Source organism: Hoplias malabaricus, chromosome 5, assembly GCF_029633855.1.
Source record: "Hoplias malabaricus isolate fHopMal1 chromosome 5, fHopMal1.hap1, whole genome shotgun sequence".
Classification (NCBI taxonomy): domain Eukaryota; kingdom Metazoa; phylum Chordata; class Actinopteri; order Characiformes; family Erythrinidae; genus Hoplias; species Hoplias malabaricus.
This window is the reverse complement of record NC_089804.1, coordinates 19,383,110-19,403,205: the sequence shown is the minus strand read 5'-3', so window position 1 is coordinate 19,403,205 and position 20,096 is coordinate 19,383,110. Positions and strand designations below refer to the sequence as shown.

The window sequence follows — 20,096 nt, the reverse complement described above, 5'->3', positions numbered from 1 at the left end:
CTCCCACCCACACACACTGCCCCCTGCTGCAGCGGAAACCAGAGAGAGAGGGAGAGGGGGGGGGTGAGAGGGAGAGAGAGAGAGGGAGAGGCAGGGGATAGAGAGAGAGAGAGAGAGAGAGAGAGAGAGAGACAGACAGAAAAAGAGAGGGGGGGGGAGAGAGGGGGAGACAGAGACAGAGAGAGAGGGGGAGAGGGACAGAGAGAGGGAGACAGGGAGAGAGAGAGAGGGGGAGAGATATAGAGCAAGAGAGACAGAGAGGGACAGAGAGAGAGAAAGAGGGAGGGAGAGAGTGTGAGAGAGAGGGGAAGAGGGTGAGAGAGAGAGAGAGAGAGAGAGAGAGAGAGAGGGGAAGAGGGAGAGAGAGGGAATATGAGAGAGAGAGAGACACAGAGCGAGAGAGAGAGGGGAAGAGGGAGAGAGAGGAAATGAGACAGAGAGAGAGAGACACAGAGACAGATGGAAGAGGTACATTTTGTTGCGACTCCTCTTATGATAAAGCAGTCTGAACCAATCTTTGATGTACGAGTAATCGATGGCACTAAATGGAAGTGTGTTTTGGGGCAGACAGAGTGAGGCAGGGGAATCCCAGCACGTTCCAACTCCAAATACAGAGGAGCACACCGCACTGCTTTGTCCTAGCGAGTTATCACTGAACATTCAGGGCCCATCTCGAGCGACTCTCAGTGTATAAAGTTAATCTTTTATAATGAGTAGCTTCTGATTATACGCTCCAGCCTGGTATTCCCCGCTCCAGCGCAGGTTCAGAGGCGTGTGTGAAAGGTTGTTGTTGAGGTGCTGAGTCGGTTCTGACCGGTTTGCAGCGGCGGAGTCTGAAGTTTCCGTCCTGCCGAAGCCTGTAGTACAGGAAGTAGGTGTTGAAACCGAAGGTGGGAGGAGCTTGGTCAAACACCACGTGCAAACTGGAGCCGAGCTGGGAGACGTTCAGCATCTTGGGCTTCCAGACTGTCAGAGGAGGAGCAGATTTACAGCAGGGATTTAGGCCACAACACCTGACATACGTCAAATAAACCGAGGAATAAACGATAACAACTTACATGGTTTACAGACGAGACTGTCCGGCCCGAGCAGCTCCTCACAACCTGTGACAAAACAACACGGATCAGACCGTCATTATAAACCTGTCCGGAGCGAGACCTCTGATCTGTTCTGGGTGGTTTTAATAAAAGGGGAAAACCCCAGAAACCTTTAACCCGGAGAGGCACTTACTGTTGGTGCGCAGGAAAGACGGGGGGAAGAAGCTGTCGTTCATGAACGTGGGGAAAGGAACGACTCGGACCATGTAGTCCATCTCGAACGCCAGCCCAGTGAAGGGCTGAGAGCTCACCTTCTGTTAAAGAATCACAGACTTGGCATCACTTCATTGTCTTAGACACAACACAAGGAGCGTATGAAAGATATTATTATTAATATTGTTGTTGTTGTTGTTGTTATTGTTATTAAGCTAAAGACCGGTCTTCTGTCTCGTTCGTTCTCTCTGTACTCACCACATTCTTGAAGGAGAAGTTGAGCTGCCGAGGGTCCTTCAGGATCATGTGCTGACACTGCTTTCCCTCTGGACTCTTGTCCTCCAGGTAAACCCGAAACCCCTTCACGTGTTCAATACCTGCGTGAGGGAATCAGCCACAAACATCCACACACCAGTGATTACAGCACAGCTGCTGCGAACTAGATCACCTCAACTACGATTCCTGAAATCATTAAACCGCATCACTTCTATATTATCAGCCAGAGCCGTCCACTGTGGGTTGTCCTCACTGAAAAACCTTCACTGTGCTCTCCTTAAGTCAGAAAACACTGGACTAGTAGAGACTTTAGAATGGCCACGCCCCCTCGTCTGAGTTTGTCCAATCACAGCGCTGGACCCGCGTTCATGTGAGAGCGCAAAGACGAGGTTAAACACAGCAAAACGGAGAAGAAAGAGAACAGAGTGAAAACGGCTAAAAACCAGAGCTTCTGCTCCTCGCTCCTCACTGCTGTGCGCTCGGGGTTGGGGTGAACAGAGAGCGGCTCATTATCATTTAAAGGAACAGGTGCTAAAAGCGGGCGTTCAGAACAGGGCTGTTTACACAGGGGGAGAGCACTGCTGTGGGGTTTGGACCAAAGCAGGTCACAAGGGTGGGGTATGTTCCATTTAAGTTTTTTTATTATCAGCATTTAATCTACAACAAACGTTATTCAAACAACCAGTTTATGAAAATATCTCAGTTGTGTTATTTTCACAGACGGAAAACACCAAAAACACAAGGTCAAAGCGTGAAAAGTGCAAACCCAGATCTTCTTCTCTCTCCTCATTCCTTACTTTACCGTCACCAGAGGAGGGGGGGCGCTGTAACACACAGAGACCGGAGTGTGCGTGCCAAGGGAGCATTCCCATGCCCTTCAACGTGTGCCAGCCTTCCTCCCCTTTAATTACATTTCTGCCTTATCAGACACAGGGGAAGAGAGGAGAGAGGCTGGTGGGGGTGGTGGGGGTGGTGTGTGTGGAGTGTGTGTGTGGGGGGGGGGGGTGGCTCACAAATACACACACACACACATTCCTTGTGGTTCCGATTACCACGGCAGGGAGCGGAGCTGAAAGAGCCCTGCTCCTCTGTAACTCCACACCTCTGCTGCTCGGCCTCAAAAAGCCACCGGAGGCGAAAAGAAAGAAAAGCAGAAAGTTGTCGAACCGGTTCAGCTTTGACTCTCTCTACCTCTCTCACAACGCTTCAGTCTCGGAACACAAGCTCTCAGGACAAAACCCCGTATGTCTACAACCCTCAGAGCAACAACTTTAAAAGGGAGCGGATGAAACCGGATTTGTTTTCTGACCAGTTTTGGAGCATTTCTACTGCTTTGTTCTTGGTGAAATCTAAAGAACACTGTGAAGAGCAGCTGGAGATTACAGTAACACCACAGTAACACTCCAGACCCCTCCACGCTCTCCTTCATCGAACCAAACGTGGAGACAGGAGCACGGACTCTCACAGCTAATATAACGATCATTACTCAGTAACCGACTGACCGTCAGGGGTCTGACAGCACGCTTCTGGGCCTCGAAGGGTTAAACTCTGCTGTCCAAACTGAACAGAAGCTAAATAGTTTGTTAATGATCAAATGGCCCTTCGTTAAATCAGAGCTCAGTGCAGATCTGTGGATCGTGAACGTAATGCCCCCCCCCCCCAGGTACTTTAACGCACACCTGAGCCGTGTCGAGCCCTGCCCCAGTCAAAGGGATTAACCTCCAGCAAACAACAGGCCGCTTTGTCCCACTGCTCAGGCATAAGGCTCGCGTTACCAAGTTCAACAGCGCCCCCTCGGACGGAAGCCAGGGACCCTCCCCCAGCCCCCTACCGGGTCTCTCATCCTCTAAACACACACACACACACACACACACACACACACATTCTTCTCAGGCTGAAAATCACAGCGCTCCTTGGGACAGATCGCTTCCCCTCCTCGGACAGATCTGAGAGTGTCAGCCCTGAAGAATACGTTCGTGTTTGTAGCGGGGGGTGGAACCTGCAGCCTTTGATCAGGACAGGCCTGGCACTCTCTTTGAAGACTAATACTCTCCTGTTCCCCCTAACCCCCGAGAGAGAGAGAGAGAGAGAGAGAGAGGAGAGAGAGACAGAGAGAGACAGAGAGAGAGGAGAGAGAGACAGACAGAGAGAGAGACAGAGACAGAGAGACAGAGAGAGAGGAGAGAGAGAGACAGAGAGAGAGAGAGAGAGAGGAGAGAGAGAGAGACAGAGAGAGACAGAGAGAGACAGAGAGAGGAGAGAGAGAGAGAGAGACAGACAGAGAGAGAGAGAACACACACTTTAAACTGCATTTTGCTTTGTTTTGGGTATTTTGGGTCTTAGAGGCACTCTCTCAGAGACACGTCCATGTCTCAGCGCTTGTGAATGAGACAAACGTGAGACGTCAGGAATCCCGCCCCAGGCTTAAACTCATCCAGGAACCGTTCTTTAAAACAACACTCAACTGTCCACTCAGTGGGATACGCCTGGGTCCAGAGTCTGCACTTTACTGTAGCACTGGAGCCAAGAGGCTGACGCAAACAAGGCGCACGGATATCTTTTTTATAATCATTCAGAAAAAAAGGCAGCAGTGTCCTGATGTGAGTCTGATGCAGAGGACACAGCTCCTGGACGGTGAACAATTCTACAGAGCTCTATTTGTTATCTATAAAAATACAGAGACCACTCAGGCTTCAGTCATTTCTGAAGAAACACTTTTGTCCATTTCTGTAACATCGCTCCAGGCCCAGCTCGATATTTATTTATCTAAATATAAAGTTCCCAGGTGTGAGGGGACGTGAACGTGAGGCTGAACCTCCAGGTGTTGGTGGAAGGGACATACCCAGGGGACTCGCCATCCAGTGGACGACCACCGCCGCCTGGTTATCGCAGGACAAGTGCGTGAAGGTGACGTTGTTGACTTCATGGATGGCGTGCTTCCCCCAGAGGTTGGTGTTCAGAGAGCAGTCTGAGGAGAAAAGGAGGAGAGAATGTGAGAAAGAGAGAGAAGCTGAAGGAGAACTAGGCTGTGGGTCGGGGTCTCTCTGCGAGGGGATCGGAGGGATTGTTTGACGAGCTGCTGGAGTAAATACCAGCCGTGTAAAGAGAGAACACTCCTCCGCCCCCAGACCCTCCTTTTCGTTCCTATCAGGGTGCAGATCAGCAGGTAGAGGAAGAGGAGCGGTGGGTTGTGTCGCTCACGCCCCACGGCTCCTCTGCGCTGGACTATTGTGATGCTAACGAGGAATTTGCTTCCAGGCCGCGGCCGTTCCCCTCCTCGCTCGAGCACAATGGGAGCTCGCTGCTGGGAAAACCAGGATTAGCTACAGGAGGGAAATGTGACTTTTTGGTACATTCAGTAGCTGGGGGCGGGCCAGAGTCAGAGGGGGGAGGAGGGGAGGGTGGGGGTAGATTGGAGGAGGTGATGGGAGGATGGTGGGAGGATGAATACCTGAACAAAAATGAACAAAGAGAAATCCATCCAGCTCAGGAACAGGGACAGAGAAAAATCAAAGGACGCTTACTGTCATTCCGAAACGTGAGGAGCTTGCGCCCGCTCTCATCCGAACTGGACTGGACACCCTGGAGAGAGAGAGAGAGAGAGATTAATCACTCTAAAATAAATATATCATCAGGTATCACTCGAATCTGAAAATCTTTCTGATGCAACTGTTTTTTTAAGCGAGTATCTGACACAGAAATTGAGTCACTGTATGAGAAGTGAGGAGAAGTGTGGAGGAATTAGGAGAAGTTAGTAGAATTAATGAGAAATGAGAAGAAATGAGATGAGAAGAAGTGTGGTTTGGAGAGGTGAGGAGAAATGAGGAGACATGAGGTGAGGAGAAGTGAAGTGTGGAGAAGTGAGGAGAAATGAGGAGACATGAGGTGAGGAGAAGTGAAGAGAAATGAGGAGAAGTGTGGTGTGGAGAAGTGAGGAGAAATGAGGAGACGTGAGGTGAGGAGAAGTGAAGAGAAATTAGGAGACGTGAGGTGAGGAGAAGTGAAGAGAAATTAGGAGATGTGAGGTGAGGAGAAGTGAGCAGACGTGAGGAGAAATGAGGAGAAGTGTGGTGTGGAGAAGTGAGATGAAGTGCGGTGAGGAGAAGTGAGGAGAAATGAGGTGAGGAGGGGCGTTGTAGGTTGGTGTGTGTGTGTGGTGCGGGGAGGGTCACATGGTGACAGCCACAAAACACACTCCTACAATTAAGAGGAATCTGGCTCACACAAACCCTCCGAGGCCTGAGCTGTGTGCCAACTCCTAAAACAAGCCTGGGGTTGACAGAACACGCACACACACAGATGTGAGCTCTAGCTGCTGATCCAGAATCAGCCGTTGTGCGCAGGTCTGACATAAACAAGGCTTTGGGAACTGCTCTGAGATCAGCACTTAAACACTACCTTCATTTCATTCAAGTCAAAACAATGGAGGTTGCGTGACAGAGGCAGACGGGCGGAGAGCACGAGGAGGCCATGCGCTGTGTGTCAGATCACGACTGATCTGAGCATTTAGAATACTTTTAAAACGTAAATAAACACAGTGTCAGCACACGACTGGAGAGCAGACCCCAGAGCCACAGCAGGACCCAGGGCGTCACAGTCCTGAACCAAGCGCTCCAGTGTGGTCCCGTATCCACGATCTGGACGTCTTTATCCGGCGATCTGGGTTGGGGAAGTGGTTTGACGGGACAGGAAGGAATACAGTTACCCCCCTAGAGAGACACGTCCTCTGACAAGCCCCGAGAAACCAGCAGCATTGTCCTTACGAGTCTCCCAGGGCGTGGAGCTCTGTGGCGCCGGGAATTAAACCCACACTCTTCCATGCCGAGGGGGGGTCTGAGCTACGTCTTACAATAGTCCTGGGGTCACAGTGGTATCAGGAGACACAGAGATGAACGATGAAAGATACCAGCACTGATCCGTAAGTCTCAGGTTTCAGCACCTAACCTGAACAGGTACAGAGATATCGCAGGGTTTCAGGTGCTGAACGCTTGATTTCAGCAACAGTAAAACAGCCCACAACATTCTTACAGCACCATCCTCAACTTTGGGTTAAAGTTCTGGTGACAAACCAGCAGCAAAGTGTCCTCTCGGAGCATTAAGACGTTCTGGAAGCACAGTCTGTTGTGTATCGATGCTAACTTCGATACCGTGTGATAAACCGGGGCTGTGTTAAAGAAACACTCAGAACTGTTCCAGCTGAACTCTGCTCACTTCGTTAAAGACCAGACGCCACAAACTCCAAGAAGTCCTACGTTCACAGAAGGTGCACTCTGGGGACAGCACATTAAGACCACTCTGAAACCAGGCATCGTCACCCACCGCACACTGAGGGGAAACTGAGGGGAGTCATACAGAGCACCGTAAACCTTTCTGGGATGGAACCCTGAGGTGTGGTTTTTCTGGCTCTGAGCTGCTGGACTGCAGTGTGTATGTCTCTGACGCCGTCTGTAAATCGATTTCACCCCGTAGCCGCTGTGGATACGGTCCGGCTCGCCAGAACACACATTACACACCCTCAGAGTTACTGCACCTGCGACTGGGAGCGACTCTCTCTGACCTCTCAGTCGTCATCAAACTGATTTAATTATTAACCAGTCCTGAGATTCACAGCTGCGTAATTCAGAGTGAGGTTTGGGAACGGTTAGAATATGTTCGGGACACACTGGCGCTGGAGCTGTGAGCTGTGAGCACCCATTAATGCAGGAGCGCTGGGACGATCCAGTGCTTTTCCAAAGCAGGGACACTAGCTTGTAAAATGACGCCGTGGTCTTTTGAAGAGGTTCAAACGCTCCTTGGATCGGTGGCCGACGAAAGAATCCAGCGAGAGCTGGACGCTGCGACAAGGAAGGAACACACTCTACTGATCTGCTAACAGAGCGGCCCCCTGACGTGGAGCTGTACGAGGGGCGCTCAGTCAGTGCTGCGTGTGGAGATAATCTCCTAATCCCGCAGGAGAGGTTATAAAGGGCTTTAGTGACACTTTCTGAGGGACGTAAAGAAAACAGCATCTCATTTCCATCATTGGTTTTTTGTTGAAAACTGAAGCGTTCTGAGGAACACAAGTATGATGAGGAAACTGGAGCCTGGCGCTGTGTGTGAGACTGTGGACTCCACCCTACAGCCCCTGACTCAGGCCCAGACCCAGGCCCTGGGGGGTTTTACCTGCTCCACAATCTGAAGAAGCATCTGAGAGGAAAGAGATTTAATGATCATTTTTACTGTAAAGATGAACTGTATTTTTAGTGAAAAGCTAATCACTAATGAGGACTGTGACCTAAGGAATGTGGAGAGAGAAGAGCGGTCAGTTAACGTCCTCCCTCTCGTCCTCAGTCACTGGAACAATGATTTTTAAAACGCAAACTCATTAAAACTGGAGGCAATGAAAGTCTTTACTGCATTTTCCAAAGTCCAGTCTCCAACTCTCATCAGACCCTCGGTTTACAGCCGAGGACAGGACGGGGACAAGCGGCGAGCTCCTTATTTGTCCTCGGAAACCAACTGGAAGAGAGGGCTGTGCTGCTGTAATGGGCCGGGCCAAGCGTCCTGGGGCTTTATTCCACACGGCGAGCACAGCGGGGTCCCGCGGGTCGAGGAGGTCGGAGCACACCTGCAGCCAATCACAGAGCTCTGCCGCAGCCTCACACCTCGGAGCCGGCGCCTGGTTTGTGCCGTTGATGTGTTCGGGAAGGCAGGAAGGAGAGGAGGAGGGGCAAGGGGGGAACGACACCTCCTAACAAGCCTGTCACACTCCCCCAACACCCTCACCACGACTCCTTCGGTTTACGGCCCTCCGCAACGAGCAACGAGAGCCCCCTCCCTCTCCTTCCCTTTGTTCCTGTGGTGGAGCGGGTCCTGCTGAGAGGAGAGACCGGGCCAGACGCCGCTCTGATGTCCCAGCTCTCTGCGCCTGCAGCCTTTTGGCTTCCTGAAACTTCAAATGGACAGTGTGGAGTGGGGTCCAGGAGGGAGGGGGCGCTGCTGTAACGGGGGTCCATAAACTCACAGCATCCCATGTGGCAAATGAGCAGAAACGCTGCCCCCGAGGAAAAGAATAGAGGTCGACGGCCGGTCAAAAGAACCCCAGAGTTTTATTGGGCCTCATTACAGGACGCGAGGAGGGAGCTCCACGGTGTGTTTAGAACAAGCTCCTTTTGGTTAAAGACCACGGTAATTAAACACCACACAGACCACACCTTTAACAGACAACACCGAGAGCGCACCTTTAACAGACAACACAGAGAGTGCACCTTTAACAGGCGGCACACATACCGCACCTTTAACAGGCGGCACACATACCGCACCTTTAACAGACGGCACACATACCGCACCTTTAACAGACGGCACACATACCGCACCTTTAACAGACGGCACACATACCGCACCTTTAACAGACGGCACACATACCGCACCTTTAACAGACAACACAGAGAGTGCACCTTTAACAGGCGGCACACATACCGCACCTTTAACAGATGGCACACATACCGCACCTTTAACAGACGGCACACATACCGCACCTTTAACAGACAACACAGAGAGCGCACCTTTAACAGACAACACAGAGAGCGCACCTTTAACAGACAACACAGAGAGCGCACCTTTAACAGACAACACAGAGAGCGCACCTTTAACAGACAACACAGAGAGCGCACCTTTAACAGACAACACAGAGAGCGCACCTTTAACAGACGGCACACATACCGCACCTTTAACAGGCGGCACACATACCGCACCTTTAACAGGCGGCACACATACCGCACCTTTAACAGGCGGCACACATACCGCACCTTTAACAGGCGGCACACATACCGCACCTTTAACAGGCGGCACACATACCGCACCTTTAACAGGCGGCACACATACCGCACCTTTAACAGGCGGCACACATACTGCACCTTTAACAGACGGCACACATACTGCACCTTTAACAGACAACACAGAGAGCGCACCTTTAACAGACAACACAGAGAGCGCACCTTTAACAGACGGCACACAGACCGCACCTTTAACAGACAGCACAGAGCACACCTTTAACAGACAGCACAGAGAGCGCACCTTTAACAGACAGCACAGAGAGCGCACCTTTAACAGACAACACAGACCGCACCTTTAACAGACAACACAGAGAGCGCACCTTTAACACAGGGCACACAGACCGTACATTTAACACAGGGCACACAGACCACACCTTTAACACAGGGCACACAGACCGTACCTTTAACACAGGGCACACAGACCGTACCTTTAACACAGGGCACACAGACCGTACCTTTAACACAGGGCACACAGACCGTACCTTTAACACAGGGCACACAGACCGTACCTTTAACACAGGGCACAGAGTGCACCTTTAACAAACAGATAAATGTCTAACTGCTATTTCCCCACACAAAGGGTTAATATCAAAAGCCCCATACAGGACTCATACACTCACACCACCCCCTCAAAAGACGACATGGACAGTGCCTCCACGGCAGACGGACGTGTCGGGACAGACCTTTACAGCAGGTGAGAGCAGACGGAGCTGAGCTGTTTCCTGTAGAACAGAGACCTGCCGTCAGCCAGGTGTTCACTCCACACCTGGATAATAACAGTCATTAACTCACCTGAGAGAGACTCTCACCTCTCTCTCTCTCTGTCTGTCCCTCTCTGTGTGTCTGTCTGTCCCTCTCTCTATCTGTGTCTCTCTGTTTGTGTCTGTCTCTCTCTCTGTGAGATGTTTCCTTTAGTGTGTTCACTGCGGGGCTGAAGCTCCCAGTCGCTGTAATGATGAGGCAGAGGTAAGTGTAACTGCAGCGTGTGCTCCAGGGCGGTGCTTCCCAGAGTGAAGTGATACCTGAGTTCCTGACCCCTGGGCTTTTTCTGGAAGAACATAACTTTTGTCTTCTGTCTCTTCCTCATACTCTTTCACACTCTCTCTCCTTCCATTCCCTCGCTTTTTTCTCTCACTAGATTCAAAGCAGCATTCTTTCACACTCACTCTGGTGTGTCTGGGTTTACACGAGTCAGCTGCCCCCCCGCAAAACACACACACACACACACACACACACACACCCTTGGCATCCACCCTCACACATGAAGTTAATTTAATGAGAGCGGGGCGAGCGATGTTACGAGTGGAGATGGTTCTCTTTAAATTCCCCATTAGCAGAAACCCACATGGAGATGACTCTGAACATCCCGGCACAGGCCACTTTTCAAAAGAGGAGGAATTTGTTTGATCCTCAGGCTCCAAAACCACCCCCTCAACACTGCCCCCCCCACCCTCCACCCAACTCCTCCATCCTCTGAGAGGAACAGGGAAGATGGGGCCCTGGATGCTCCCCCCCCACTCAGGAACATGTACTCGATCATCTGGTATCTGCAGAGCAGGGCCTCGCAGGGACACTGCACCCACTCGAAGTAATCGGGGGGGCTGAAGAGGAGGGGCTATTGGGGCAACTACTACTCTTGTAGCCCTGCGGGGGGATGAGGGTTTGCTTAATTAGCCAGCAACATTTGTTGGACTTATGTGCAAAGTTCAAGCATCTACACCCCCACCTCGATCCCTACTCCACCCCCACCCCCCGCCCCAAGCTTCCCTCTCCATCTCCCCCCAGCTGTTCAGAACGAGGGGGCTGGTACCTGTTTATATGAAGATCTGCCCCATATGGTGTCCAGATGATGCCCAGAACAAACAGCGGCAATAAATATCCAAACAAACTGAAAAAAACTTCCTAAATCATCTGAACCAGAATTTCCAGAAGTGTGGACGTGGTGGTGGATCATTCTCAGCGCTGCAGTGACACTGACGTGGTGGTGGTGTGTTAGTGTGTGTTGTGCTGGTGTAGAGTGGATCAGACACAGCAGTGCTGCTGGAGTTTTTAAACCCTGTGTCCACTCTCTGTCCACTCTGTGAGACACTCCTCCCTCGTTGGTCTACCTTGTAGATGTAAAGTCAGAGACAGTAGCTCATCTGTCGCTGCACAGTGTGTGTCGCTCGTCCTCTAGTCCTTCATCAGTGACACAGGACGCTGTCGGCTGGATGTTTTTGGTCGGTGGACTGTTCTCGGTCCAGACACTGAGGGGTTTAAAAACTCCAGCAGCACTGCTGTGTCTGATCCACTCTACACCAGCACAACACACACCACCACCACATCAGTGTCACTGCAGCGCTGAGAATGATCCACCACCACATCACACCTGCTCTGTGGGGGTCCTGAGCGCTGAGGAACAGGGGTTAAAGTATGCAGAGCTACATGTAGACCACAGTCTAAGTGTAGAACTATGAAGATGGAGATGAGTAGAAAGGAGGATGTCACTTTAAGGTTGTAGCTGAGGGGTGTGTGTGTGTGTAACAGAGTCATTAACCCTTTCTGCAGATGGAGGTATGACCAGGGGGTAAAGGGGTTAACGCTGGAGGTGGTAACTGTGTCAGTGATTATGATTCTGCCCCTCAGATCCTCCTGGGAGAGGTGGAGCTGCCCCGTGGGGCTCATATCCACACAAACACTACTCCAACATCACAAATTACCGGTGTGAGCTTCGACCCGAGTCCCAACACAGTTACAGTTTTTAAAGGGAACACAGAATGTTCACTACTTTTCAATAATTACACTATTATTATCATCAGAACATAACGTAGAGCACAGGGAACGTTCTGATTCCGCAGGGAACGGCTGTGTGTGAAACAGAAGGCAGCAGTCTGGATGCTCAGAGGTTGAATTAGAGACCAGCTTTAAACACAGGACACACAGGTAGCAGTCTTCCCCCCAACGCTGGCCGTCCCACTGTTTCCGCTCAATGTCGTATACGGTGCACTTCCGCTCTGTCTCTTCACCTTCCATTTATTTACAGTGAGTTAAGATTTCTGATGTAATATTTACAAGTGGCCGGGACTCAGAGGACCAACACTACACCTTCAGAACTCACCAAAACAGTCACAACTCATAGAAGAAACACTTCCTCAGAACACTGCCTCAGTAGAGCACTCCACACACAGCCGCTGAAATAAATCACTCACATTCTGACCATAAATAAATGCTTTATCTGGGGCTTTGGTCGTGAAAACATTCTTAGCGTAGATTCAGAAGATTTAAAGCATTACTTTAAAAGGAACACTAAGTAAGATTCGGTACATTTGCTCCTGGGCTCCACCTACAGTTTCCGAGTGGTACTCACATTTGCAGCACTCTCTTGAAATCATGTAAATCCTGAAGTTACATACTGCAGTTTCTACAGCGCTGAACCCTGGAGCAGCAGCAGAAGAAGCTCTGTTTGCTCTGTTACAGGTCCGAGGAGCATCATAGCTACTTTAACATAAAAATACAGGAGATCCTCGGGTTACGTCAGTCCTGAGTTACGACACATCTCCCATTTACTGTATAAAGCCTTGTTTCGACGTGGTTTTGCGTCGTAAACGTCGTAACGTGAACTTTGTGTCTGGTGTGCGCGGCGCGGTGGAAGAATACACGGTTACATGGCTCGGGACCGAGGAGGATAGGTGTTAGGATACGATAAGTGCTTACAGTGTGTTATTTACGTACAGTATGTACGTATGTTCCAACTTACACTGAAAATCGGTTTACAACGCGACGTAGGAACGTATCAATGTCGTAACGTCGGACCCCCTGTACTATCTAGTGTTCCTTTAAACACTCCCAACACACAGCTCTGAACCGTAACGTATGGCCCTTAAAGGGAACCTCTCTGATTTTGGGCGATTGCACTTCTCTCTGGTTGTTTACTGGTCTGTCCTTTCCTCACAGGGCAGGGCTTTTCAAAATTCCCCTTTCCCAGCTTCCATTTCAAAGTGCACCTTCAAAGCTCCCACTCGCTGGAAGCTACAGATGGGGATCATTTGAAGACAGGGAACAAAGGGAGTGACTCAAAGGCTCTCGGTAAAAGAGAGAACCAGAATCAGAACGAAGCAGTCGGGGGAGAGCCTTTAGCGTAAATCTACATCAGCAGCTCCACCGACCCCCGGCATTAACGCACAAACGCTAAACAACTGACAACAGCCTTCACCTACGTCCAACGGTCGACAGAGACTCAGCTGAACGCCCCGATGCCCACCCAGGACCGGCACTGACCGCCTGTGGTCAGGAGTCCATCTCATCCAACGAGGGAGGAAATGAGCACCTTTAAACTTGAGGCTTGACAAATCTGACCACAGCTCTGCTTCCACCAGCATGAGGTTCTCATTACCCCAACATGTGTCTCCCATTTTGTGTTCCCAAAAGCAGTCATTTTCTGGGACAATCCCCTTTGTGTCCTTTATCAGAGACCTGCTAATGCTAATTAATCATCACATTCTTTCACGCTCCTTTCAAGTGGCTTGAGGACCCTCAGAGCTACGGGGGTTAATTCTGTTCGCCATAAGCCTTGGCCGAGTCACCCTTCAGGAGCTGCGCTACACCGCCTGGGGACAGCGTGATGCGTTCGACATAAACCTGGTCTAAACCTGAGCCTGAGCGGCTGCAGGGATTTACGCTCCATCTGTAAACACCAGAGCGTAAACCCTGTCTGATTCAGAACCACTCTCCTGTGATTAGCAATTCTTACTTTATTTAATACTCTTATATTTAATAAACTCAATCCTGGGTTTGTGCGTCACTCTCGTGTGGAACGTGCACCGCTGCGTTCCCCGCTAACGCTCCGTAGCTGCAGGTCGTCATATGGCACCAATGAGACAAGTATCAGCTGCCCAGATCTACGCAATTATACTCCACTCAGAGCACTATTTACCTCAATGACAATTACAGGCATCCTCATACTTAATCACAACTCCAGGCTCAGAGAGAGACGCTGATGGCTTCAAGAGCTTTCCGCCCTCCGTCCTGAAGTGCAGCGATGTTCCCGCAGCTCAGCGACGAGCTCTGAGTAAACAGTCGTCTGAAATCAGCAGTCAGGCCGGTGCCCACGGTTCTGCTAATGTCCAGTTTAGTTCTACACCACACAGGAACCTGAAACAACTCACCAAAGAGTCGATACACCAAAAAAAAAGCCTTAAAACTAAAGGAAGCTGTCAGATCTCCCGGTGATGAACCAGGCAGGAGGTCACTACACAGACAGAGCTGGGTGTTTTAGGTCACCTAGGTTTCAGCAGATCTCTATGGTTCTCCAGGACGAAAGAACCTGTTCTGTTCAGATCTGCTCGTCTGAAAGGAAGACAGGACCTCCATCAGAGATGAGAGGTAATGTCAGAGCAGACTCAGGGCTGGAGATGAAGGTGGTGTGACTACTGTGGAAGTGAGCACAGTCTACTCAGAGGGTCTCAGGCGGGAATCTCAGAAGTCTACCTCAAACTCGACTGCAGCCTTAATTTAAATAGAGATCTGCATCATGTGCTAAAATATAAAGAAAGAACTCAGCAGGTCTTCACCAGAGCTGAAGGAACAGACTGGACTCTCTCCGACTCCTCCACAGGCCGCGTGGAGAACCTGGAGAGCTGAAGGAGAGACAGGATGCGAGGTCACGGAGGCCAGGGCTGATGAGGGGCCTCAATGGCAGTGGATCAAGTGCCGCAGGGCGGTCTGGCTCCATGTTCCCTCGCTCTGTTTTGCTTAATGTTTTTCCTGTTTTACTCCAATCAGCGTTTGTCGCAGCCAGGCTTCGGAAACGCAACCATATGCTCTGACATTAGAGCTTAAGAACGTACTGGATGGTTTCAGTAAAGGGATCCTGTTCAGAGTCGAGGTTCTGTCTCTTAGTCTCACTCAGAAATTCACTCCCACACCAAACCATGCTCCAGGTGTCCTCACGAGGGACATGGACGAGAGAGAGTAACACACACACACTCACACACTCATGCCTTTAACAGAAGCATGGTCTGATGGCTTCTCCAGCTTTGCTCGCTCCGGATGGACGCTGCCCCTTTGCGCTGATCTACGACCATGTCTCAGTCTGAAAAACTGACCTCAGAACAGAATTCATCATTCCACAACAAGGCAGACCTCCCAGGCGCACGCAGCTCTGCCCTCTCGACCCTGTGGAGCAACTTAAATAGATTTAAGAGTCCCTCGCTGCTGGTCAACACACGACAAACACTGACCTCCAGAGAGAGAGAGAGAGAGAGAGAGAGAGAGAGAGAGAGAGAGAGAGAGAGAGAGAGAGAGAGAGTGAGAGAGACAAAGAGAGAGAGCGCGAGACAGAGAGAGGTACAGGGAGAGATACAGAGAGACAGAGAGAGGTACAGAGAGAGAGACAGAGAGGTACAGAGAGAGAGACAGAGAGATACAGAGAGAGAGACAGAGAGATACAGAGAGAGAAAGAGAGATACAGAGAGACAGACAGCGAGAGAGAGAGAGAGAGAGAGAGAGAAAGAGAGATACAGAGAGACAGACAGCGAGAGAGAGAGAGAGAGAGAGAGAGGTACAGAGAGAGAGACAGAGAGACTCCCCCATTTAATCTGTGCTCAGCTCTGTCTCTCAGTGCAGGACAAAGACAAAATTAAGAGAATTTATTATTAATTTCATTCAAACCACAGTTTTTCCAATAAGAGGGGCGTCGGGTGAGAGGCAGAAACACTGCTGTACATTTTTAATTGGATTAGACAGTTATATCACATTATTGTATCCCAGAACTCCTCAGGACACACGGTAATAAGCCAAAGCAGGGCAGGGCTGAAGTGGCACAGGATGAAATAAAAGCATCACCTTTGTTGTGGTCTTTGTTAATGCCTTCTTTTATCTCGCTTTTAATATTGGCTCTAATTCACATCATGAGAAAGGTGTAAACACGGCAGGTAAACACTCTGAGAAACACGCCCGGGCTTGTCCCCGCTGAAGGGGAACGGCTCAACCTCAAAGTTTCCTTAAAAGCCTTTCATTTGGACTTCAGGGAACAGGGATGAATTGTTCCTAGTGATTAACGATGGGAAAACACCCACTCCGTGCTGTGAACGCTGGACCGAGCACTCCTGGGGGGGACGGAGAGACGGCACAGCGGACAGACCTACCAGTGCCCTGGGCCTATCAGAACTCTCTTCCCATGAACCGGAGACGACCCGCTCCGCTTCTCTAATGGGGAACACAGAGCAGGCACTGGAGGCTCAAACTGACTCCATTAACAGCGAAATGCGTTTACTAAAGCACACACCTGTACCTGGACACGGAAATCTCGGAAATCTCATCACATTCCAATTCACATTCCCTCCCCAAACAATGAGGGAAAAGCTGTAAAACCCGTTCCGAACATGATATTTATGAAACATTAACTTATTTGCATACGTCTCCTAATCAGCCCACAGCCCTTTAGCTCCTCTCGCTGAGGTCAGAATGGTGGTGGTTTATGCACCACCCACATTTTGCAGGAGGTAGCCAATAGGATTAGAGCTCAGAGTCCTAAAAGCGAACACACAATACCAATTATATTAATTTTTTCTGTAATTCTGTTGGCCTTTCTTTACTGTGTGCTCATGTACCGTCCCTTTAAATCTGCCCCACGGAGGAGAACCTAAACACTGATGCGGCCCGAGCGCCTTGAGCAGCTCGGGCCAAAAAAAGCGGTTTGGACGCGTCTTGACTTTAGTGAAGATGATAAACCCAACTCTCCTTCCTCCTCTCTACCCTTTAGGATTAGGGTTGCAAAATTCTGGCAAGTTGGGAAATTTACCATCGGAATTATGGGAATTAATCAGAATTAAATGGGAATATTTGAAGCTTAAAGGTGAGTAACTTGCATATAGTTAATAAAAATATACTGAAGCATTATCTCAGCTAAAATAATGAGATGTGAAGCTCCTCAGTCCCAGGCTCATTACACCAAGGGCTACTGAGACCCTCCCCCTGCCCTGATCACCCCTCCATCACACGTCCAGGTGATTTATAGATCATATCTGACGATATTTCTTTACTGTTGTGTAAAGCCCTGTGTGGCTCAGTGCTGGGGGTTCAGCAGCGGAACAGAAACAGACTGGAGCAGTGCAGCTCTTTACAAAGGTTTAACATTTCATTTGAACAGGGAATAAATGACCAAAGTGACCCCCCCCAAACCCTGGGGCACTGAGGTCACGCCTGGCCAGCGCCACAGTCCTCAGCTCTGTAGGGCACTCTCTGAACTTCCTCCTCTGAAGGAGGCACTCTCGAACCTGGGGCTGAATCCTAAAGGCAGGAAGCACTTCAGGATTAGCTCTTGATTGGGCCGAGGAAACAGCAGCTAATTGACTGTAATCACTTCCACCTGTGGCCAAAGGAAACTCTGAAGGAGCGTGACCAGGGCGTATCGGGTTACGATCCCGAGGGACCGCCGCCTACGGGTCTCTGTAGGTACAAATGATCAAATAAATACATTTAGAAATGTCGTAGTTCACGTTTTCCAACGCAGTACTCGTAGGGAAGCTCTGATCTTTGATCTGGGAGATTACAACCGACCTCTGACCAACCAGGGACCTCCCCCCGTGGTGGCCAGAAGTGACTGGACTTTTAATTCACTTTCAGCATACCTTCGTTTACCAGCGACATCCCTCCATTCACAGGGAACAGCAGGGCTCTCTGGCCCTCAAAGGGAGCGCTGTGGCTGAAAGGCCCCGGACCCCGCATTCAGAAAAAGGCAGCGCGGCAAGCTGGTCTGATTCAGAACTAGCCAACCAGGGATTTTCCCACCGCAGCAAAGGCACGGCCTCCAGGGTTACGAGCTGCTTGGATGGTTTTCAATGCTCCCTTAAGATAGGGCCGAAATAACTCAGCCCTCTGCAGCCCCCACCTCCCCCATTCTCTCTCTCTCACTCACACACACAAACACACACACTCTTTCCTCTTTCCACGCCGTGAGCACTGTGAAACACTCCTTGCATTCCATCATTCATCCTCAGCCAGATGTTACAAGAATAAGGAAAGGAAACGGTGCGGGTTCTTCGGAGATAAAGATGATAAAACATGGAGCGAATGGAAGGGGTCCCACATGTGTGCTCAGGCCCGGACCTGCCACCAACCCGGACCTGGAGTCAGAGAGGAACCGGCTGCCACTGTGTTTGTGAACGTCTGAGGACAATTGAAAACATTTTCTTTTGTGTCTGCGGTGTGCTGACACAGAATGATGAGAAACAACTTAGATACTCTCTCTCTCTCTCTCTCTCTCTCTCTCTCTCTCTCTCTCTCTCTCTCTCTCTCTCTCTCTCTCTCTCTCTCTCTCTCTCTCTCTCTCTCTCTCTCTCTCTCTCTCTCTCTCTCTCTCTCTCTCTCTCTCTCTCTCTCTCTCTCTCTCTCTCTCTCTCTCTCTCTCTCTCTCTCTCTCTCTCTCTCTCTCTCTCTCTCTCTCTCATAACCGAGGAACACCAGACCGGACGTGTGGCCACCAATCAATAAACGCCTCAGCTCTTCTGTTTCAAGTCCTACTCAGATTAATAAATATAATATTCTAATATTTATAAACTACATTTGTGATATTGACTTGTTGACACAGACACCAATTTCTATCAGAATCACAGAGGGAGAACACACCACACTCCTCACAGACAGTCACCCGGAGGAAACCCACGCAGACAAAGGGAGAACATGGAAACTCCACCAAGATTGAACTTGAGAGAGGAGAACGTGCTCACCACCCACCCCCCGTGCCGCCCCGATATATCATTTCTATCCCAAAAAGAAAAACATGCATCTCCAAAACAAAAAACCCTTCTGAACTTTCAAAAGGAAGTCAATGTAAAAATGTTTTATTCAGAGTAAATTTGGAGCGTTTCTATTGGTCGTTCATCATGAGATTTACACACAGTGTGAAGGACAGCTGCTCTGTTCAGATGATGCAGTAACGAAACATGGAGAGAGATGTTTTTATTCGGACACTGACGATAAATAAGATGTAATAGAGTAATCCTTCCCTCTGCACAGCTGCTGTATAAACCAGTAAGAAGTTGTCTGGTCTCGACCAGGAGATCGGTCAGCAGCACAGAGAGGTTCAACATTTACTCCTTCAGGGTCTGAGCTCATGTTCAAGTAATTATCCTGCAATGCCAATATTCCCATAGCATCCCGCATCACACGCAAGGAAAGACACTTCCAGGTGCTCCGACATCACATCCTGTTCCAACAGCTCACCTGAACAAAGCCAGGCTCGACAACAGGTGGCGCCATCTTCCCTGCGTGCCAGGTGGGTTCAACTTTCATGTGGCTGTAAGCGCTGGTGAAGAACATCATTCCCCTCACCTTCAAACCGGTCTCTACGGCTAACACAAAACACACGCAGCTCAGGGCTCGGCGCTCAGGATAAATCACAGAGCTCAGCCACGGCTGCGGCTTCAGAACTGTTGTTCACCTTGGAAACAAAGCTGGGATCCTGGCTGATGCTTCTGAAACTTGGCCGACAGCGACCGACGCTCAGAGCCCATAACTTCACCAGATGAAGGGGAGTGGGACCCTGCGCTAAACCGATTACACAGCTGGTGATGTCCGTCCGGTCATGAATTCCAGCCCTGACTGGACCAGGCCACTCTCTCGGATCTGTCAGAGAGGAACCGAATGTTTGGCCCGTTCTCTCGCCGCTCTACGACTCTGCACCAAAATCAGGACGCTACTGAGCCGAGAGGCATGGGAGTTCCGGAGAGCAGGAGCTTTCATCCCACGCCAGCTGCCCCCCCACTGGGGTTCACCA

At 50.2% G+C, this 20,096-nt stretch overlaps 1 protein-coding gene across 1 annotated transcript in view; it reads right to left on the bottom strand.

The window, feature by feature from the left end:
* il17rd (interleukin 17 receptor D) overlaps positions 1-20,096 on the bottom strand; it is a 29,424-nt gene that overhangs the window by 6,618 nt on the left and 2,710 nt on the right. Inside the window, exons 2-7 of the mRNA XM_066672410.1 lie at positions 5,051-5,108; positions 4,369-4,494; positions 1,509-1,627; positions 1,231-1,351; positions 1,059-1,103; positions 815-966 (exon numbers count right to left, since the gene is read on the bottom strand). Of these exons, the coding sequence (XP_066528507.1) occupies positions 815-966; positions 1,059-1,103; positions 1,231-1,351; positions 1,509-1,627; positions 4,369-4,494; positions 5,051-5,108 (621 nt within the window). The remainder of the gene's footprint in view (positions 1-814; positions 967-1,058; positions 1,104-1,230; positions 1,352-1,508; positions 1,628-4,368; positions 4,495-5,050; positions 5,109-20,096) is intronic.